Source organism: Chiloscyllium punctatum, chromosome 8 (assembly GCF_047496795.1).
Source record: "Chiloscyllium punctatum isolate Juve2018m chromosome 8, sChiPun1.3, whole genome shotgun sequence".
NCBI classification, from domain to species: domain Eukaryota; kingdom Metazoa; phylum Chordata; class Chondrichthyes; order Orectolobiformes; family Hemiscylliidae; genus Chiloscyllium; species Chiloscyllium punctatum.
The window spans coordinates 84,007,341-84,029,254 of NC_092746.1; the positions used below are offsets into that span (position 1 = coordinate 84,007,341).

Consider the following 21,914-nt stretch of genomic DNA (forward strand, 5'->3'; position numbering starts at 1 on the left):
TGTTTTAAGATGGCACCGGAAAGTGGCGACACTATATAACACTTTTCACTGTAATTTTGTAACAAGATACACGTGATAATAAATAAATCAAATCAAATCAGAGTACTTAAGGAAGTAGGCCTAGAAATAGTAGATGCATTTGTCATTCAAGATTCAGTATATTCTGGAACAGTTCCCACAGAGTGGCTAGTACCCCAATCACAGTAATGAAAGTTATCCCACTATTTTGAAAAGAAGTAGAGACAAAACAAAGATTTATAGAATGGTTAACCTGATATCAGAATGGGAGACATCATCCAGGACAAAGCAGCCTGCTGATTGCCACAACATCCACAAGCATCCACTCCCTCCACCACCGATGCTCAGCAGCAATGTATACTATCTACAAGATGCACTCCAAAAATTCACCAAAGATCCTCAGACAGCACCTTCCAATCTCAAGACCACTTTCATCTAGAAGGGCAAGGACAGCAGATGTATGGGAACATCACCTCCTTCAAGTTCCCCTCCTGTCTTGGAAATGTATCACTGTCCTTTCACTGTCGTTGGGTCAAAATCCAAAAATTCCCTCCCTAATGACATTGTGGGTCAACCCACCACAGGTGGACTCCAGCAGTTCAAGAAGGCAGCTCACCGCCACCTTCTCAAGGGCAATTAGGGATTGGCAATAAATGCTGGCCAGCCAGCAATGCCTACATCTCACAAATGAATTTTAAATAAAGGGGAAAGCACTAAACTCTATGATAAAAGATTTCATAGCAGAGCACTTGGAAAACAGTGACAGGTTTGGACAGAGTCAGCATGGATTTTCAAAGGGGAAATCTTGCTTGACAAATCCATTGAAATTCATTGAGAGGGTAACTAATACAGTTAATAAAGAGGAACCCATAGATGTGGTTTGCTTGGACTTGCAGAAAGTTTTTAATGGGGTCCCACAAAAGAAATGAGCATGTAAGATTAAAGCACATAGGTTTGGGAGGTAATGTACTGACATGGGCAGAGAGTTGTTTGGCAGGCAGAAAACAAAGAGTAGGAATAAATTTGTAATTTTATGAGTTCCAATACCTATCGGAGCAGGGGTGCTTTTAGTACAGGGCCGTTTGGTGCGACCACACTTGGAGTATTGTGTGCAGTTTTGTCTCTTTGTCTGAGTGAAGATGTTCTGGCTCTGGCTGGTAAGTAACACAGGTTTATTAGATCAGTTCTTAGGATGGCAGAATTTATGTTTGATGACAGACTGAATTAGATCAGATGATATTCACTGGTATTTAGAAGAATGAAAGAGGATCTCAAAGAAACCTATAAAACTTTAACAAGGCCAGACAGGGTATATGCAGGAAGGTTATTCCTGATGACTGGACTGTCCAGAATCAGGACTCACAGTCTAAGGATTTAAGACCATTTAAGATTGAAATGAGGAGAAATTTCTTCACCCAGAGGGTGGTGAGACAGTGGAATTCTCAGCCACACAAAGTGGTTGAGGCCACAACATTGAATGGTTTCAAGATGAAGTTAGATGTAATTCTCTGAGCTAAAGGGAGAAAGCAGGAACAGTTAAGGTCGAAGTTAGGACCTGGGATGAAATATTGAAACATAGAAAATAGGGGAGGGAGTAAGCCATTTGGCTCTTCCAGTTTGCTCCAATGCAATATAACCATGGCTGATCATCCAATTTAGTTCCCACTTTCATCCTATACCACTTAATCATTTATGGCTGTTGCCACTATTAACATAAAACATAGAACATTACAGCACAGTACAGGCCCTTCGGCCGCGATGTTGCGCTGACCTGTCATACCAATCTGAAGCCCATCTAACCTCCACTATTCCATGTCCGTCCATATGCTTGTCCAATGACGACTTAAACGTACTTAAAGTTGGCGAATCTACTACCGTTGCAGGCAAAGCATTCCATACCCTTACTACTCTCTGAGTAAAGAAACTACCTCTGACATCTGTCCTATATCTATTACCCCTCAATTTAAAGCTATGTCCCCTCATGCTCGCCGTCACCATACTTGGAAAAAGGCTCTCCCCGTCCACCCTATCTAACCTGAAGAAGGGCTTATGCCTGAAATGTCAATTCTCCTGCTCCTCGGATGCTGCCTGGCCTGCTGTGTTTTTCCAGCATCACATTTTTCAACTCTGGTCTCCAGCATCTGCAGTCCTCACTTTCTCCCACCCTATCTAACCCTCTGATTATCTTACATGTCTTTGTTATGTCACCTCACAACCTTCTTCTCTCCAACGAAAACAGTCTCAAGTCCCTCAGCCTTTCCTTGTAAGACCTTCCTTCCATACCAGGCAACATCCTCGTAAATCTCCACTGCACCCTTTCCAAAGCTTCCACATCCTTCTTACAATGCGATGACCAGAACTGTACACAATACTCCAAGTGCGGCCGCACCAGAGTTTTGTACAACTGCAGCATAACCTCATGGTTCTGGAACGCGATCCCTCTATTAATAAAAGCTAAAACACTGTATACATTCTTAACAACCCTGTCAGCCTGGGTGGCAACTTTCAAGGATCTGTGTACATGGACACTGAGATCTCTCTGCTCATCTACACTATCATGAATCTTACCATTAGCCCAGTACTTTGTATTCCGGTTACTCCAACCAAAGTGAATCACCTCATACTTGTCCGTATTAAACTCCATTTGCCACCTCTCAGCCCAGCTCTGCAGCTTATTTATGTCACTCTGTAACCGACAACATCCTTCGTCACTATCCACAACTCCACCGACCTTAGTGTCGTCTGCAAATTTACTAACTCACCCTTCTACGCCCTCATCCAGGTCATTTATAAAAATGACGAACAGCAGTGGACCCAACACTGACCCTTGCAGTACACCACTAGTAACTGTACTCCAGGATGAATATTTCCCATCAACACCACCCTCTGTCTTCTTTCAGCAAGCCAGTTACTGATCCAAACTGCTATATCTCCAACAATCCCATTCCTCCGCATTTTGTATATAATAGCCTACTGTGGGGAACCTTATCGAACGCCTTGCTGAAATCCATATACACCGCATCAACCAGTTTACTCTCATCTACCTGTTTGGTCACCTTGAGGCACGAACTACCCTTCACAAAACCATGCTGACTATCCCTAATCAAATTATTATTTTCTAGACGATTATAAATCCTATCTCTTATAACCTTTTCCAACACTTTACCAACAACTGAAGTAAGGCTCACTGGTCTGTAATTACCAGAGTTGTCTCTACTCCCCTTCTTTAACAGGGGAACCACATTTGCTATCCTCCAGTCTTCTGGCACTATTCCTGTAGACAATGACAAATTAAACATCAATGCCAAATGCTCGGCAATCTCCTCCCTGGCTTCTCAGAGGATCCTAGAATAAATCCCATCCGGCCCAGGGGACTTCTCTATTTTCACACTCTGCAGGATTTCTATTGCCTCTTCCTTGTGAACCTCAATCCCACCTAGTCTAGTAGCCTGTATCTCAGTATTCTTCTCGACAACATTGTCATTTTCTAGAGTGAATACTGTCAAAAGATATTCACTTAGTGCTTCCCCTATCTCCTCTGACTCCACACACAACTTCCCACTACTATCCTTGATTGGCCCTAATCTTACTCTCGTCATTCTTTTATTCCTTAAATACCGATAGAAAGCCTTAGGGGGTTTACCCTGATCCTATCCGCCAACAACTTCTCAAGTCTCCTCCTGGCTCTTCTGAGCTCTCTCTTTAGGTCTTTCCTGGCTACCTTGTAACCCTCAAGCACCCTAACTGAGCCTTCACATCTCATCCTAACATAAGCCTTCTTCTTCATCTTGACCAGAGATTCGACTTCCTTCATAAACCACGGCTCCCGCGCTCTACAGCTTCCTCCCTGCCTGACAGGTACATACTTATCTAGGACACACAGGAGCTTTTCCTTGAATAAGTTCCACATTTCTAACATGCCCATCCCCTGCAATTTCCTTCCCCATCCTATGCTTCCTAAATCTTGCCTAATTGCATCGTAATTGCCTTTCCCCCAGCTGTAACTCTTGCCCAGTGGTATACACCTATCCCTTTCTATTACTAAAGTAAACATAACAGAATTGTGATCATTATCACCAAAGTGCTCACCTACTTCCAAGTCTAACACCTGGCTGGGCTCATTACCCAGTTCCAAATCTAATGTGGCTTCGCCCCTTGTTGGCCTGTCTACATACTGTGTCAGGAAGCCCTCCTGCACACATTGGACAAAAACTGACCCATCAATAGTACTCGTACTATAGTGTTCCCAGTCAATATTTGGAAAGTTGAAGTCCCCATGACAACTACCCTGTCTCTCTCACTCCTATTGAGAATCATCTTTGCTATCCTTTCCTCTACATCTCTGGAACTATTCAGAGGCCTATAGAAAACTCCCAACAGGGTGACCTCTCCTTTCCTGTTTCTAACCTCAGCCCATACTACCTCAGTTGACGAGTCCCCAAACATCCTTTCAGCAACTGTAATACTGTCCATGACCAACAGTACTACACCTCCCCCTCTTTTACCATCTTCTCTGTTCTTACTGAAACACCTAAATCCTGGAACCTGCAACCACCATTCCTGTCCTTGCTCTATCCATGTCTCTGAAATGGCCACAACATCGAAGTCCCAGGTACCAACCCATGCTGCAAGTTCACCCACCTTATTCTGGATGCTCCTGGCATTGAAGTAGATACACTTCAAACCAACTTCTTGCTTGTCAGTGCCATCTTGCATCCCTGAAACCTGATTTCGGACCTCCCTACTATCAACCTTTTCCATACTTGAACTACAATTTTGGTTTCCATTCCCCTGCTGGATTAGTTTAAACCTACCCCAATAGCCTTAGCGAATTTCCCCCCCAGGATATTGGTACCCCTCTGGTTCAGATGAAGACCATCCTGTTTGTAGAGGTCCCACCTACCCCAGAAAGAGCCCAATTATCCAAGAATCCAAAACCCTCCCTCCTGCACCATCTCTGTAGCTACGTGTTCAATCCCTCTCTCTCTCTATTCCTCGCCTCACTAGCACATGGCACGGGCAACAAACCAGAGACGACAACTCTGTTCATCCTAGCTCTAAGCTTCCATCCTAGCTCCCTGAATTTCTGCCTTAAATCCCCATCTCTCTTCCTACCTATGTCATTGGTACCTATGTGGACCACGACTTGAGGCTGCTCCCCCTCCCCTTTAAGGATCCCAAAAACACGATCAGAGACATCACGAACCCTGGCACCTGGGAGGCAACACACCAACCGCGAGTCTCTCTCATCCCCACAGAACCTCCTATCTGTCCCCCTAACTATGGAGTCCCTGCTCTGCTCTGCTCCTCTTCCCCCTTCCCTTCTGAGCAGCAGGGACAGTCTCTGTGCCAGAGCCCTGTGCCCCACTGCTTTCCCCTGGTAAGTCCCCCCCCCAACAATATCCAAAACGGAACACTTGTTGTTGAGGGGAATGGCCACTGCCTGCCGGTTCCCTTTCCATCCCCTGACTGTAACCCATCTGCCTTTTAATATGCCATTGTATGCTCTTTGATTAACCAGATTGGCAATCTGGTTTGAAAATAAGGGTGGCACAGTGGCTCAGTGGTTAGCACTGCTGCCTCACAGTGCCAGTGACCTATGTTCGACTCCAGCCTGAGGTGACTGTCTGTGTAGAGTTTGCACATTCTCCACGTGTCTGCGTGGGTTTCCTCCAGGTGCTCCAGTTTCCTCCCACAATCCAAAGATGTGCAGCTTAGGTGAATTGACTATGTTAAATTGCCCATAGTGTTCAGGGTTAGGTACATCAGTCAGAGTAAATGTAGTGTAATAGGGTAAGGGTTATGAGTCTGGGTGGGTTACTCTTTGGAGGGTTGGTGTGGACTTGTTGGCCCAAATGGCCTGTTTACAGACTGTAGGGATTCTATGATCTCTTGCTTCACTGATGTCAGCTTTGAGATGCTGAACTTGTTCTTAATTTTAATACTCTCAAGGAGGAGATGACATAGTGATTTTGTCACTGCACTTGCAATCCAGATACCCAGGAAAATCTCTGGGGATCTGAGTTTGAATCCTACCATAGCAGTTGACGGAATTTGAACTTGAAAAATAAATCTGGAAGTAGATGTCTAATGATGACCATTGTTGATTGCTGTACAAAACCTATTCGGTTCACGAACATCCTTTAGAAAGGAAATATGCCATCCTTACTTGGCCTACATGTGACTCAAGACTCACACCAATGTGGCTGACTATTAATGGTACCACAGTATAGTAAGTCTATTCTTAGTTGATTCTTGTTAGGCAATATATCCATGTTTTTCTCTGTTATGGTTACAATGTGATAAAGTGTAACAAGAACGTGAATCTCCCAGCATTCAACCAAAATGTTACAACATTTTATCAATCTAGAATATTGAAACAATATTCCAACTTCCATTAAAAAGCACAATTTATTACCCCTACCAAATGCATGAATCACAATTTTCTGTTGCACATTCCATGCAAATTATGTCATTCAATTGGATTTTTCCATACTAAAAGTAAGATGTGTTGAACTGAACTTATCTATGAATCCACACTGAAGTAAATAAAATCATTAAATTACACTTTATGACATTAAGTCACTCTCATTGGGAATACAAGTTTAACATAAATAGCCAAGTTAAATTTGATTAAAATGTTATGTTTCTGATCAACAGTGCAGCCTCACTCATGCAGCCTGAAATAGATGGATCCAACTATGTCAAATATTCCTTTGTGTAGCGAACAGTAGTTTCATTTGTGAATTCCAGGATACAGCATGGTTTCAATTTTTTACTTTTTGAGTTGAAATGTAAAATATCTTGAAAACACTGATAAATTTAATACAAATTACCTTGGATTCTATTCATGCAATACAAAGCTCTAGTGCCAATTATCACCATCAATTGAGAAAAGATTTATATTGCCCACATAAGTGCTAGTGGAGTGCCTCTGAGGATGTTTATGCTGAAAAAAACAATTAGAATTTTTAAAAGTAAAGAATGTTTTAACTCCTTTCTCTTCTTCATTGTGTCTTCCTTTTATAATCTATTTGTGGAATGTGGACAACGCTGGCTTGGCGGACATTTATTGCCTGTCCATAACTGTCCTTGAGAAGATGATGGCAGCTTCCTTATTGAACCACTGCAGTCCTTGATGAATTGGTAAACAGTGTATCAAGAGGGGAGTTCCAGGATTTTGAATCAGGAATAGTGAAGGAACACTGATATAGTTCCAAATCAAGATTGTGTGTGGTTCAAAGAGGAACTTGCAGCTGTTGATGTTCCTAGGCATCTACCTGTGTCTTACTGGGTAGTAAAGGTCCCAGGTTGAAAGATGCTCTCAAATGAGGCTTGCTGTGTTACTGCGGTGCAATTTGCAGAAGGTGCATACTGCTGCTGCTGTGCTTAGGTAGTGAAGAGAGTGATATGAAGATGTGGATATGATGCCAATCATGCAGGCTATATTGTCCAAGATGGTGTCAAGCCTTTTGAATGTTGTTGGAGCTGCATTCACCCAGGAAAGTGAAGAGCATTCCATTACACGGCTGGCTTGTGCCCTGTAGATAGTAGACTGACACTGGAGAGACAGGAGAGAGTTACTCATTGCAGAATTTCTATTTTCTGACCTACTGTTGTATCCACAGTAATTCTATGGCTAGTCCAGTTCAGCTTCTGGTCAATGGTAAACCTCAGGAAAGACAGTGGAGGTTTCAGCAATGGGAAAGCCACTGAATGTCTCTTTCCTCTGGGTGCTTTTGCTTTTGTTATTTAGTTCCTGCCATGATTTTCTGATGACTACTCGGTTGGATAGAGAATTAAATGTTTGTCGGGTTGGAGCAAAACGGAAAGGTTGGTAATGTTATGGCAGTGAGGTTTTGAAATTCGGTGTGTGCAGGGAAATAACTCAAAAATGGAAGAACTTGTGAAACAGCTTATCCTAGCTAGGTTGTTCCTGTAAAATGACCAATATAACAATGTCATAGAATCATAAGGATGTAATTTTGTACTAAGGTCTCAATCCCACAGTCATGTAAAAAGATGGGTAGAACTTTCAAAATGGCAGCAGTGGAACTCAGAGTGATTTTTAAGTAGGTGATCAATTATGTGATGGGAGAGTTATCAGCAATACTATCACTTACTGTCATAATGGTAAAAATCACATATTTGTACTTTAACTGTGTACACCCCAGTCCAACACCGGCATCTCCAAATCGTGTCATAATGTTGGTCTTTTTACAAGGTTACTATGCTCTTGAGTTTTTGTTCCAGAGAGCGGGTAATTGGCCAGGCTCCAACTAGGCTGGGTTTGAAAGTTTTACTGGGGCCCTTTCTGTTTACCGCTAACAGATAATGCCTCTGGCCTAAGGCTTTCATCTCTTGAAAAATCCAGTATAATCAATCAAAGGGGAGTAGCCAGCTAGCTGTGTAGCTAGCCTTCATTTAGATTAGAGTTTTTGATTCAGTTCAGCAGCAGTGAGTGTGAAGAAAGGCTGCTGGGGCAAGTCCAGCTGGGTATTCTCTCCCTCTAGCGTCAAGCCTATAAGGTCTATTTATTTCATTTTTACTCTTTGTGCTAAGGGATATGTTTATTGGGACTATTGCAAGTATTTTTGGAACAACAGCATTAAGTCGGGGTAGTCAGTCGAGTTTTTGGATAGGATAAGTTGTCCGGTATTCTGTTTTCTGTTCTTTGTGTTTCACTCCATAATTTTGTGAATACATTGTTTGTTTAAAACTTGGCAGTCGGACCAGCTAATTTACTCTGGGAATATCCACCATACACTTACCTAAAAGAAATAGCAAAGTTACCGTCAGGGCTACCTGCTTAAAAATGGTTTGAGGGGTCAGGCCTGGTCCATAACACTTACTGACCAATAATCTGCTTACCAATGCTGAATATGGGTTCTTCCAGAACAATTCAGCTCCTAAACTCATTATAGTGTTGGTCTAAAAAGGACATAAAAACAATTCTAGTGATGATGTGACCTCCCTTGGCACCATTTAGCAATTGAACTAGAAGCTCACATAGCAAGAGATGCCATGAGATATAGCCATGACGCCATGGTTAAGCCACAGCTAGAAACTGTATGCAGTTCTGAAATCCATTTTATGGGATGGATGTGATAACATGGGAGAGGTTGCACAAGAGATTTATCAGTTGCCTAGACTAGAGAGTTTCAGTTATGAAGAGAAATTGGATAGACTGGGATTGTTTTCCTTAAAGGAAAGGAGATTAAGAGGAGACATGATTGAGATTTTTTAAATTACGAAGGACATAGACAGGGTGGAAGGATCAACATCAGGAGGCATAGATTTAAAGGAAGGGACTGAAGATTTAGAGCAGATGTGAGGAAAACCTTTTTCATCCAGATAATGGAGGGGATCTGGACCTCACTGCCAGTAAAGGTTGTCGAGGCAGAAACCTTCATAATATTTAAGAAGTATTTAGGTGTGCACTTGTGATGCCAAGGTGTACAAGCCTATGGACCAAGTACTGAAAAATGGGATTACAATAGTTAGATGATTGTTCTTGTCAGGCACAGATGTGATGAACTAAAAGACCTTTTATGTGCTGTAGATCACTATGACCCTGTGACAATCAATGTGAAAACTGAGACTGGAAAGCACTTGGAGTACATGAATGAATGAGCAAGAAAGCTAATGTGGCTTAAACAGGTGTGCAGGTAGACTGAGAAGCATTTGATCTGGGCAGGTAATCAAATCGTTTCGGAAAGACTCATTGGTAAGCTGGATATAGAAGCACCTGAATTGAGAGAGTATAGGTCAGCAAGAGAATGAGTGAGTTATTACACTGGGAAAGGTAAGGAAAAGCCAGGGAACCATAGACCGGTGAGCCTGACATTGGTGGTGGGCAAGTTGTTGGAGGAAATCCTGAGGGACAGGATTTATATGCATTTAGAAAGGCAACAACTGATTAGGGATGACAACATGACTTTGTGGTGGGAAATCATATCTCACTAACATGATTGAGATTTTTGAAGAAGTAATGAAGAAGATTGATGAGGGCAGAATGGTGGACGTGACCTATCTGGGCCTCAGAAAGGCATTTGACAAAATTCCTCATGGTAGACTGGTTAGCAAGGTTAGATCCTCTGGCAGCTCATTGTCTATCCTTGATCTAACCTACTCATTACTTCCTCAAAGAATTCCAGCAGATTTGTCAGGCATGACCTCCCCTTGATGAAGCCATACGGACTTTGCCCTATTTTACCACACTTCCAAGTATTCAGAAATCTCATCCTTCCCAATGGATTCCATATCTTACCCACAACTGAGGTTAGGCTAATCAGTCTGTAATTTTCTGTCTTTTGCCTTATTGCCTTTTTTAAACAAGGGTGTCATATCAGTGATTTTCCTGTCCTCTGGGACTCTTCCTGACTCGAGTGATTCCTGAAAGATCACCACTAACGCCTCTGCTATCTCTTCAGCTATCTCCCTCAGAACTCCCAGGTTCGATTCCCGTCTCAGGCAATCTGTGCGGAGTTTGCACATTCTCCCCGTGTCTAAGTGAGTTTCTTCTGGGTGCTCTGGTTTCCTCCGAAAACGCCAAAGATGTCAGTGAATTGGGTGTGCTAGATTGCCCATAGTGTTAGGTGCATTAGTCAGGGGTAAATATAGGGTAGGGGAATAGGCCTGGGTGGGTTACTCTTTGGAGGGTGGGTGTGGACTTGTTGGACCGAAGGGTCTATTTCCATACTGTAGGGAATCTAATCTAAACTCTGGGGTGCAGTCCATCTGGTCCAGTTTATTTATCCACCTCCCTGCCATTCAGTTTTTTGAACACTTTCTCCGTGGTAATGGCCACCACACTCAGTTCTGCCCCTTCACTGTCTTGAATTTTGGGATATTATTCATGTCTTCCACTGTGAAGACTGACACAAAGTAATTACTCAGTTCCTCAGCCCTTTCCTTGTTCCCCACTACTATCTCTTCAGTGTCATTTTCCAGTGGTCCAATATCCACTTTGCCTCTCTTTTGCCCTTTGTATATCGAAAGAAACTCTTACAGTCCTCTTTTATACTTCTGGCTAGCTTACACTCATATTTAATCTTCTCCCTTTTTTTTGTTGCTCTCTGATGGTCTTTGTAAGCTTGGAGAAAATGAGGACTGCAGATACTGGAGATCAGAAGGGCAGTGGGAAACCAGAGGATTGGGAAACTTACAAAGATCAGAGTGTAGTGCTAGAAAAGTACAGCAGGTCAGGCAGCATCGGAGGAGCAGGAGAATTGATGTTTTGGGCAAGAGCCCTGCATCAGGAACCCTCGTTCCTGATGAAGGGCTTTTGCCTCAAACCTTGATTCGCCACATTGTATGCTTTCTCTTTTGCTTTTATGCTTTCCCTGACTTCCCTAGTCAGCCATGCTTACCTCATCCTCCCTTATCACACTTTTTTTTTCCAAGGAATGAATCTCTGATGTGTCTCCTGAGTTACTCCAAGAAACCCCTGCCATTGTTGTTCCACTGTCTTTCCTGCGAGGCTCCTCTCCCAGTCAGTTCTACCCAGCTCCTCCCTCATGCCTCTATCATTGCCTTTATTCAGCTGTTATACCATTACCTCTGATTCTATCTTCTCCCTCTCAAATTGCAGGGTAAATTCTATTATATTATGATCACGGCTTCCTAAGAGTTCCTTCACCTTAAGCTCTCTTATCAAGTCTGCCTCACTGCACAACACTAAATTCAGTATTGATTGTTCCCTAGTGGGCCCCACCACAAGCTGCTCCAAAAAGGCATCTCCACAAATTCCTTTTCTTGCAATCCACTACCAACCTGATTTTCCCAGTCCACATGCATTTTGAAATCCCTGATGATCACTGTAACTTTGCCTTTCCTGTACATCTTTTCTATCTCTTGGTGTATCTTGCACCCCATTCCTGACTACTGTTTGGAGGCCTGTATCTAACTCCAACTGTTTTTTTTTTGACGTTTGTGGTTCCTCAATTCAACTCACACAGATACCATCTGACCCTGCTTCTTCTCTTACTATTCATTTAATATCATTTCTTACAAATAAGGCAACCCCCACGCCCTCTGCCCACCTGCCTGTCTTTTCAAAAGGATGTATGTCCTCAAATATTCAGCTCCCAATCCTGATCTCCCTTCAGTCAAATCCCCCTGCATGCCTACCGCATCATACCTGCCAATTTCGATCTGCGCCATAAGCACATTTACCTTATACTGCGTGCATTCAGACTTACACACTTAATGGTAAGGTCCTGGGCAGGGCTGCTGAACAAAGAGACCTTGGAGCGCACGTTCATAATTCCTTGAAAGTGGAATCACAGGTAGATAAGATAGTGAAGAAGGCATTTGGTGTGTTTGTCTTTATTGGTCAGAGCACTGAGTATTGAAGTTGGGAGATCATGTTGGAGCTGTGCAGGACATCAGTTAGGCCACAATTGGAATACTGCATGCAATTCTGGTCTCTCTGTTATAGGAAGGATGTTGTGAAACTTGAAAGGGTTCAGAATAGATTAACAAAGATATTGCCAGGATTGGAGGGTCTAAACTACAGGGAGAGTTTGAATCGACTAAATACTCAAGGTCTTTTTCCTGAGGTGGAGGAATCCAAACAAGAGGGTATAAGTTTAAAGTGAGAGGGGAAAGATTTAAAAGGGATCTTAGGGGCAACCTTTTCACCCACAGGGTGGTATGTATGGAATGAGCTACCAAAGAAAGTGGTGGAAGCTGGTTCAATTACAACATTCAAAAAGTACCTGGATGGGTAAATGAATAGAAAGGATTTAGAGAGATATGGGCCAAGTGCTGGCAAATGGGACTAGATTAATTTAGGATATCTGGTTGGCATGGATGAGTTGGACTGAAGAGTCACTCTATGACTCTTAAGTGAAAAGGATAGATATAGACAAATAAGAAGAAAGAGCTCTGAGACTGTGGACAGATCTGGAATGAAGGGATGGGTGTGTGGAAGATCAGGAAGCACATAAAAGGGCGTGCCATCAAGTTAAAAAATTCACTTGCTAAGGACAGATAATTGGGCATGCGAGCAGGATGCTGTGTTAAATTGGCCAGCTACAGGAAGGTCTGTGTCATGCTTGTGTACAGACTGGAGGTGTTTTGCAAAGTGGCCACTCAGTCTGCGTTTGGTTTCTCCAATGTAGGGTAGGCCACATTGGGTGCAGTGAACACAATACACAAGAGTGGAGGAGGTACAGGTGAAATGCTGCTTCACTTGGAAAGACTATTTAGGCCCTTGGATGGCGAGCAGGGAGGAGGTGAAGGGGCAGGTGTTGCATGGCAAGGTATCATGAGAAGGGGGTTTGGTGTTGGTGGTCATGGAATGGACTCAGGTATCCAAGATGGAATGATCCCTGTAAAATGCAGACGGGGGAGTGAGGGGAAGATGAGTTTAGTGATGTCATTCTACTGGAGTTGGCTGAAATGGTGGAGAATGATCCTTTGAATGCAGAGGCTGGTGTGATGAAAAATAAGGACAAGAGGGACCTGATCACGGTGTTGTGAGTGATGGGAAGGGAAAAGGGTGGAAGCACGTGTGATAGATTGGATGCTGTTGAAGGCCACGTCAACCACAGTGGGCGGGAATCTATGGTTATGGATGAAGCAAGCCATGTCAGCAGCTCTGTTTTGGAAGGTGGCATCAACCGAACTGATGCAACACAGGCGAAGGAACTGGGAGAGTGAGATAGAATCCTTGCAGGATGTGGGTGGGAAGAGTTGTAGTGAAGGTAGCTGTGGGAGTCAGAGGCTTTGTAGTGGATGGCAGTGGACAGATTATTCCTGAAAAAGGAGACAGAGGGGTCAAGGAAAGGAAGGGATGTGTTGGAAATGGATGATGTGAAAGTTATAGAGGGGTGGAAATTCGAGGCAAAATGAACAAATCTTTCAATATCCTGGCAGGAGTATGAAGCTGCACCGAATTAGTCATAGATGTATTGATTAAAGAGTGTAGGATTAGAACAAGGATTGTTTCACATACCCCATAAACAGGCAGTCATAACTGGGACCCAAAAGGTGCCCATAGCCACTTGTTTGACTTAGCAGAAGTGAGATGAATTAAAGGAAGAATTGTTCAGTGAGAGAACAAGTTCAGCCAGGCAGAGGAAAATGGTGGGGAATGGGGAGTACTCAGGTCTCTGGTCAAGGAAAAAGCTGAGAGCTTGCAGATTGTCCTGGTGGGGCATGGAGGTATTGAGGGATTGGACATCCATGGTGAACAGGAAGCAATTAGGGTCAGGGGAACTGTAAATTGTCAATATGGTGGAGTGCCCATCAGAGAAATCGCGGATGTCGGTCAGCAAGGTCTAGACAAGTGGATAGAGGATGGAGTCAAGTTAGGAGGAAATGAGCTCAGTGGGGCAGGACAGGCTGATATGATGGGCCTACTGGGTGCAGTCTGATTTGTGGATTTTGGGAAGGAAGTAGAAACGGGCTGTTTGGGGTTGAAAGACTACAAGGTTGGTGGCAAAGCGGGTAAGATCTCTGGAGGTAATGAAGTCAATGACAGTTCTGCAACAATGGATTAGATTAGATTACTTACAGTGTGGAAACAGGCCCTTCGGCCCAACAAGTCCACACCGCCCCGCCGAAGCGCAACCCACCCATACCCCTACATTTACCCCTTACCTAACACTACGGGCAATTTAGCATGGCCAATTCACCTGACCTGCACATCTTTGGCTTGATGTTTGGATGTGGGGTCATAATCCGGGGGCAGTAGGAAGAAGTGTCCGAGAGATAGTTTTGAGCCTCCGCAGGGTAAAGCTCAGTGCGCCAAATTACAGTGGCACCACCTTTGTTGTTGGGTTTGATAACAAGGTTAGGGTTTGAACTGAGAGAGTTAAGTGCTGCAATTTCAGAAGGGTACAGGTTAGAATGGGTGAGAGGAGCAGAGAAATTGAGACAGTCGATGTCATGTCGGCAGCTTTCAATGGAGAGATCGAGGGCAAATAAGAAGCAGGGGGAAGGGGTCCAAGTAGAGGGTGAATACTGGAGGCAGTGAAATGGAAAGCAACAAAGATGTACACAGTGAAAGAGGCAATAGGAATTCCTGTCAGAGGAAAGAGCACAACCAAGGAACTCACTATTGACTTTCGGCGGGATGTTACTCATGCCCCCCGTACACATTAACAGCACAGAGGTGGAACGAGTGGGATCAGTGGAACTGCTGAGGAGGGATGTGGGGAGCGTGGATGGGTGGAATCCTGCCCGATAAAGTGAGGGTAGAGATGGAGCAAAAACAGTTCAACGTAATGACGAGCTTGAAATTTATTAAGGTAGTCCCTTAAAGATATGAGGCTGAATCCTTTGCTGAGGACAGTATGTTCAGACTCTGAAACAGGAAGGTCAGGCGGTATGGTGAAAACATGGCAAGGGCTGGGGTTAGGGGGAGTGGCTTCAAGGAGACAGAAAATGATGGCATCTGGGGGCCGGAAAGTGATGACTGCCAAAGGATGGCCTGCAGGATGGATGTTGGAGTGCATAAGTTGCTGGAACTCATGTACCTTGATGTGCCAAAGAAAAAGTCTTTTGTTGAGGCAATGTATGGGGTGAAGGATAATGTGTGACTGGGGAACCATGCAGCTTTGAAAGAGGATGAGTCAATATTGCTGTAGAGTGGAGTCATGTGCGCATATATGATGGCGCATGGCATTGATTGTGGATCCCAGGATGCAATGGGAGCAGCAGTCTGAAGAATACTGAATGTCCTGGACATACTTGTACTCCTGGGTGGATTTGAAACACGAAGGGTGAAACTTGAATTGAAATCCATGCAGGGTCGTTCTGAGTCATTGGTAGTTGCTGAGAAGGGAAACATGGCTATAGAAGCGGGATTTGACAAACACCTTATTGAACACCAGCAGTGAAATGGAAAGAACAAAGATTTAAAGAGGCAATCGGAATTCCTGTCAGAGGAAAGAGCAAAACCAAGGAACTCACTATTGACTTTCAGTGGGATGTTACTCATGCCCCCCCTACATATTAACAGCACAGAGGTGGAACGAGTGGAAAGAGTCAAGCTCCTGGGAGTGGTCATCCACAACAAGCTTTCTTGGACTCTTCATGTGGACGCACTGGTTACAAAGGCCCAACAACGTCTCTTCTTCCTCAGGCAGCTGAGAAAATTTGCTCCGACGACAAATACCCTTGCTAACTTTTATAGGTGCACCATCGAGAGCATTCTGTCTGGATGTATCACTACCTGGTATCAGAGACAATTACAGAGAGTGGTGAAATCGGCCCAGACAATCACAAAGGCCAACCTCCCATCAATAGAATCCAGGCCCACTGTCAAGGAAAGGCCACCAGTATTCTCAAAGATCCATCCCACTCTGGCAATGCTTTCCTACAACCTCTACCATTGGGGAGAAGGTTCAGAAGCCTGAACACAACCACTAGCCAGTTTCGAAACAGTTTCATCCCTACTGTTAGAATACTGAATGAACTTACAAACTCTTCTCATTGGCCTGTACCTGTGTTTTTATTTTGCTGTTGTTTATCTATTATTTACTTATCTATGCTATTTAACTATGTGGTCTGCCTATATTGCTCGCAAGACAAAGCTTTTCACTGTGCTTCGGTACATGTGACAATAAATTCAATTCAATTCAATTCAATTCTTCAAGGTAGGCATTCCTCGAAGAGACATGGCAGTCGGTTAAATGCAATGTAGGAGCAAATTACTGCAGATGCTGGAATCTGTACTGAAAACAACAAATGTTGGAAATCACAGCAGATCAGACAGCATTCATGGAGAGAGAGCAAGCTAACGTTTCGAGTCTAGATGACTCTTCGTCAGTGACTACAACACAAGATTGTAAGAGGTACAGGTGAAATGCTGCTTCACCTGAAAAGACTGTGGGCTCGGATGCCCACCTGTCTGTCCTCAGCATCCTACATCACGGAGCAAACTGGAGGAACAACATCTCAGCTTCAGACTAGGCACTTTACAGCCTCTGGACTTAAATTGAGTTCAACGCCTTCAAATTGTGAACCGACTTCCATTTCTCCCCTTTCTTTTATCTTTACCCCTTATATTCTGTCAGTGTCCTCTCTCTCCTCCCCCACCCCAGTGGGATTGTCTTCTCTTTCCAGTCTAGCAGTTAGACACACTACTCTCACATTGTGATCACTTAATCTGAACTATCAACATCTTTTCTTCACCAGCAGTCTACACCCTACCACAGCCACCGCCCCCCCCCCTCAAACAATAGCAAATACTGTCCATTCCATACTTCAGCTCTGATGAAGAGTCATCCAGACTGGGAAACGTTAGCATGCTCTCTCTTCATGGTTGCTGCCTGACCTGCTGTGATATCCAGCATTGGTTGTTTTCATTGGGTTTCTATTAGTGCGGTGTTATATTCAAATTCCATTTCTGTAAGGGGTCCTTCCATTTACTGAACCAGTATTCGAGTGCAAAAAGCACTGGTAAAGCTAAATTATGCCTGAGTAAAATAAATGTTGACGGAACTCTGTCTCCTCCAAACTACCAACGATTTTCTAGCAAGACCGAACTGGCTGTCAGAGATAAGAGGCATCTTGAGCAAATGCAACTCTTTCGTGCCGTCTGCCTTTGTTCACAGCAATTGCTTTGTCTAATGGCAGCGAAAGGGTTCAGCAACAACGCACGTTTAAACATGCACACCAATACTGACCGCATTCTTTTTGTAGCCGAGAAGGGATAGAGTAATGTTTTACAACCACTATTGTTGGCCCTTCACTTTGCAGTGGGGGCTGACTGGTCTGGGGTGGGGGGTGGGGGTAGGTGGGTGGTCATACCCTTTGACACGCTGTTTGTAAGATGTTTGTAACAGCCGACGTCAGTGGGCGGGGGCAGAGGACCAAGGCGAGGGCTGCGGGGACGTTGTATTGATAACCATGGCCGCTGGTTTCGTCGCTCGTTTTCCCAAAGTTTTCTTCAGCAAAAACTTTCCCAAAGCTCTCATCGCATCGAAGAGTCGTCAGGGGCCACGACATGTTTATACACTGACGGGTAGGTAGGGTGGGAGCTGATCTTGGTTTGCTGGGATCTGAGTCTGCACTGAGCAACCATCCAATAAAATACACTGGGCTGCAGGTTGAAGTGGAAATTTCCACCCTGTGATCTGGAGGTTCGCTTTTCCAGCTACAAAATAAAAACGACTGCTCTGCCCTTTGATGCGAATGTGCTTCAGAATGCTCAGTCGTGTTTGTTTTCATGGTTGCACACGATCTGGTTTGAAATGTGCGATTTTATGCCTTTCGAGCAATTCCATTGGTTCTGAAGCTAAAATCATATAAATCATCATAGATTCCCCACAGTGTTGAAACAGGCCATTTGACCCAACAAGTCCACACCGACCCTCCGAATGTCCAGATTTTCGTTTTTAATACAGACAATGCATTTCCCAATACTGATTTTAAGACGCTCGTGTACTGTAAATTTTCTTTTACTGTCAATTCGGAGTGAGCGGCCAGAGATGATTCGGCACCAACTCAGGAGACATGTCAAAGGGTTTATTTTTGTATATAGTATTCTATGCTCGCCTGAGCCAAAATCAGCAAAACAATAAATATACTGCAACGTGCACTTCAGAGTTCAAACGCCTGGATGTTCGCGCGGTTCGACAGATCTCTCGGAAGATTTGATTGGGTGCGCGCTCGTTAGATTGAGCACCGTTTGATCCCTTTCCCAATCAATCTGATCTCGCTCTGGTGCTGTGTGCAAAACCTGGCAGGAGCCAGCAATGTAAAAACAGGCAAGAAAAGGTGACTGCAGCGCGTTGCGACTTTAAACTGGAAGTCAAAACTTACCGCTGCACCAGTGTTGTGGAAATTGAAGTTCTTAATTGTAACCCTATATAATGTGATCGATGATAGCTTGCCTTCGTTGAATTGAATTTATTGTCACGTGTACGGAGGCAGTGAAAAGCTTTGTCTTGCGAACAATACAGGCAGATCACACAGTTAAGTAGCATAGATAGTAAATAATAGGTAGACAGCGACAAAACACCAGGTACAGGTGAATGTTCAGAGTTTGTGAGTCTATTTAGTACTCTAACAACAGTAGGGTAGAAACTGTTGCAAAACCGGTCGTTGCATGTGTTCAGACTTCTGTACCTTCTCCCCAATGCTGGAGTTTGTAGAAAAACATTGCTAGGATGGGATGGATCTTTAAGAATGCTGGCGGCCTTTCCTTGACAGCGGGCCTGGTAGATGGATTCTATGGATGGGAGGTTGGCCTTTGTGATTACCCAGGCCGGGTTCACCACTCTCTGAAAGTGTCTTCGATCTTGAATGGTACAGTTAGTGATACATCCAGACAGGTAGTGATACATCCTGATGGTGCACCTATAAAAGTTGCCAAGGGTATTCGCCATCATGCCAAATTTCCTCAGCTGCCTGAGGAAGAAGAGACGTTGGGCCTTTGTAACCATATGAAGAGTCCAAGAAAGCTTGTTGTTGATGACCACTCCCAGGAGCTTGATACACTTGTTCTGTGCTGTTAATGTGTAGAGGGGCATGAGTAACATCCTGCCAAAAGTCAATTCCCTCTACATCTCAGCAGGCTGCCTCCAATCCCTACCCCACAAACATTCCTGATAAACCCCAACCCCACCTTGATTTTCAGTAGACAGATCACCAGAAATCTCATTTCTAATCCCTTTGACCAACTTTAGGAGACAGTTGTTATCTCTGCATACCATCCTGCCCCCTTGGTCCAGAAATTCCCCACATACATTTGAGACACCATCCATGCCCTCCACCTCCTCCATGACTTTTGGTTCCCTGGCCCCCAATGCCTCCTTTTCACCATGGACATCCACTCCAGTACACATCCATCTACCATAATGAAGGTGCGTTACAGAGGCCAGCCTTGGTCCTCAGTCTGAGGTAGCGTACTCAACCCTGAATCAGAAAACTGTGAGTTCCAGATCCAAGTGGAGCATATAGTACAAGCTAGCTGCTCTGTCCACCCAGCTGTCTCTCAGCTATTTCAGCAAAACCATGACTGTCTTGTAAGGTAGATGTAAAGGATCCCATGACACTATTTGAAAATAAAAGTTCAGAGCGTTCTGGTGTTGTTTAGCTCTGATCAGACAAGGCGTTTTGTGATAATTGGCTGAACCACCTTTTCATAGATTGCAGCAGTTCATATTCTCCAAAATAACACCTTGGCTCTGGAATGCCATAAAACATCTCGAGTTTGTGAAATAGTGTATGTACACAAATTCACTTCCTTCCTTTCTCTGTATTTCCTATGTGTAATTACACATTCTTTCTCTCTGTTTTAAGATGATTTATCTATTAATTAATACTATCTTGAATTTACTCCCTTGCTAGTCTGTACTATGTGCCTCTATTCTCTGGGTTGGACTCAGCCCACAGGAATGATACTGCCTGAATGTTCCAGGTCTGGAGAAAATTATGTCATTGAAATTGGAGAGCATGATTAAGCTTGCCTATGTTCTGCAGACACTAAGATCTTCAATGAATAAGATGTGGAAGCATTCAGAAATATGTTCTTGACTATTTTTTAAAATGGATTTAATGTCATTTCTGAAGATGCATGTCCATGCATCCTTGAAGGTGGCAGGTTAGTAGACAAGGTGATTAAGGACGTGCCTGGAATATTTGACAATGCATTGAATACAGAAACAAGGAGACTATGATAACATCAGTTAGGCTACAGCTGGAGTACAATATGTGGTTCTGGTCACCACTGTAGGGAAAATGTGATTGCACTGGAGATTGTGCAGAAGAGATTCACCAGAATGTTAAACAAAACAAATTGCTGGAGAAGCTCAGCAGATCTTACAGCATTTGTGAAGAGAAAGGAGAGTTAACATTTTTAGTCCGGAATCAATTCATCAGAACTCATGGGAATGTTACCTGAGAGACTAGATAGGCCAGAGTTGTTTTCCTTAGAGCAGAGAGGCTGAGGGGGAATCTGATTAGCATATACAAAGTTCTGAGGGGCATCAGCAGAGTAAATAGGGAGAAACAGTTTCCTTTAGGAGAGGGGGCGCAGTTTTAAAAGAAAGAGCAGGACTTTTAGAGGAGATTTAAAGAAAATATTATTTACATAAATGTGTTTGTAGGAAACTGGAACTCACTGTCTGAAGTGATAGTACAGGTGACAGCATCTAAGATATTTCAGAGTTACGTAGATGAGCACTTGATATGCTGGAACATACAAGGCTAAGAGCCAAGTGCTGGAAAATGGGATTAGAATAGATGAATGTTTGATGACCAGTGCAGGTGAGAAGAGCCAAAGGGGCTCTTTCTGTGCTGTTAAAGCTCTATGACTCAGTATCATGTCCCACTAAAATGATACGTTCTAAGACTTTCAGAAAAGTGAAGACAATATGTGCATTTCCTTAAAAGCAATGTACTATGGATGCTGGAGATCTGAAATAAAAACAGAAAGTACTAGAGAAATCAACTGGCAGCAACTGGGGAGAGAGAAACAGAATTAATGTTTGAAGTCTCTATAATCCTTCTTCAGAACTCCAACGAGATCAGATGCAGGTAAGAAACCAGAAGGAAGAAGCTGGTAGAGGGAGAATATTGGAGATCAATTAAAAAGGTCCATGCAGTGGAGAGGGTCCACAAAATTGAGCTCAGAGGTGAAAATGACAGAAAGTGTGTGCTGGAAAAGCACAGCCGGTCAGGCAGCATCCGAGGAGCAGGAATGTTGACATTTCATGCATTTGCTCTTCATCAGGAATGAGGTGGAGGCCCAAGGGGGCTGAGAGATAAATGGGTGGGGGGGGGGGGGGGGGGGGGAGGTGGGGCTGGGGGGAAGGTAGCTGGGAACGTGATAGGAAATTGAAGATGGGGGGGGAATGGCAATAGGTCAGAGAGGAGGGTGATGTGGATAGGTGGGAAGGGAGATAGACAGGTCAGACGGTGCCAAGTTAGAGGGT

The 21,914-nt window shown here is 43.9% G+C and overlaps 1 protein-coding gene across 1 annotated transcript in view; it reads left to right on the plus strand.

Moving 5' to 3' along the window:
* Positions 1 to 17,834: 17,834 nt before the first annotated feature.
* The window catches only part of msrb2 (methionine sulfoxide reductase B2), a 48,177-nt gene continuing 44,097 nt past the window's right edge, over positions 17,835 to 21,914 (plus strand). The window contains exon 1 of the mRNA XM_072575972.1: positions 17,835 to 17,998. Coding sequence (XP_072432073.1) covers positions 17,884 to 17,998 — 115 coding nt within the window. The 5' untranslated portion in view covers positions 17,835 to 17,883. The remainder of the gene's footprint in view (positions 17,999 to 21,914) is intronic.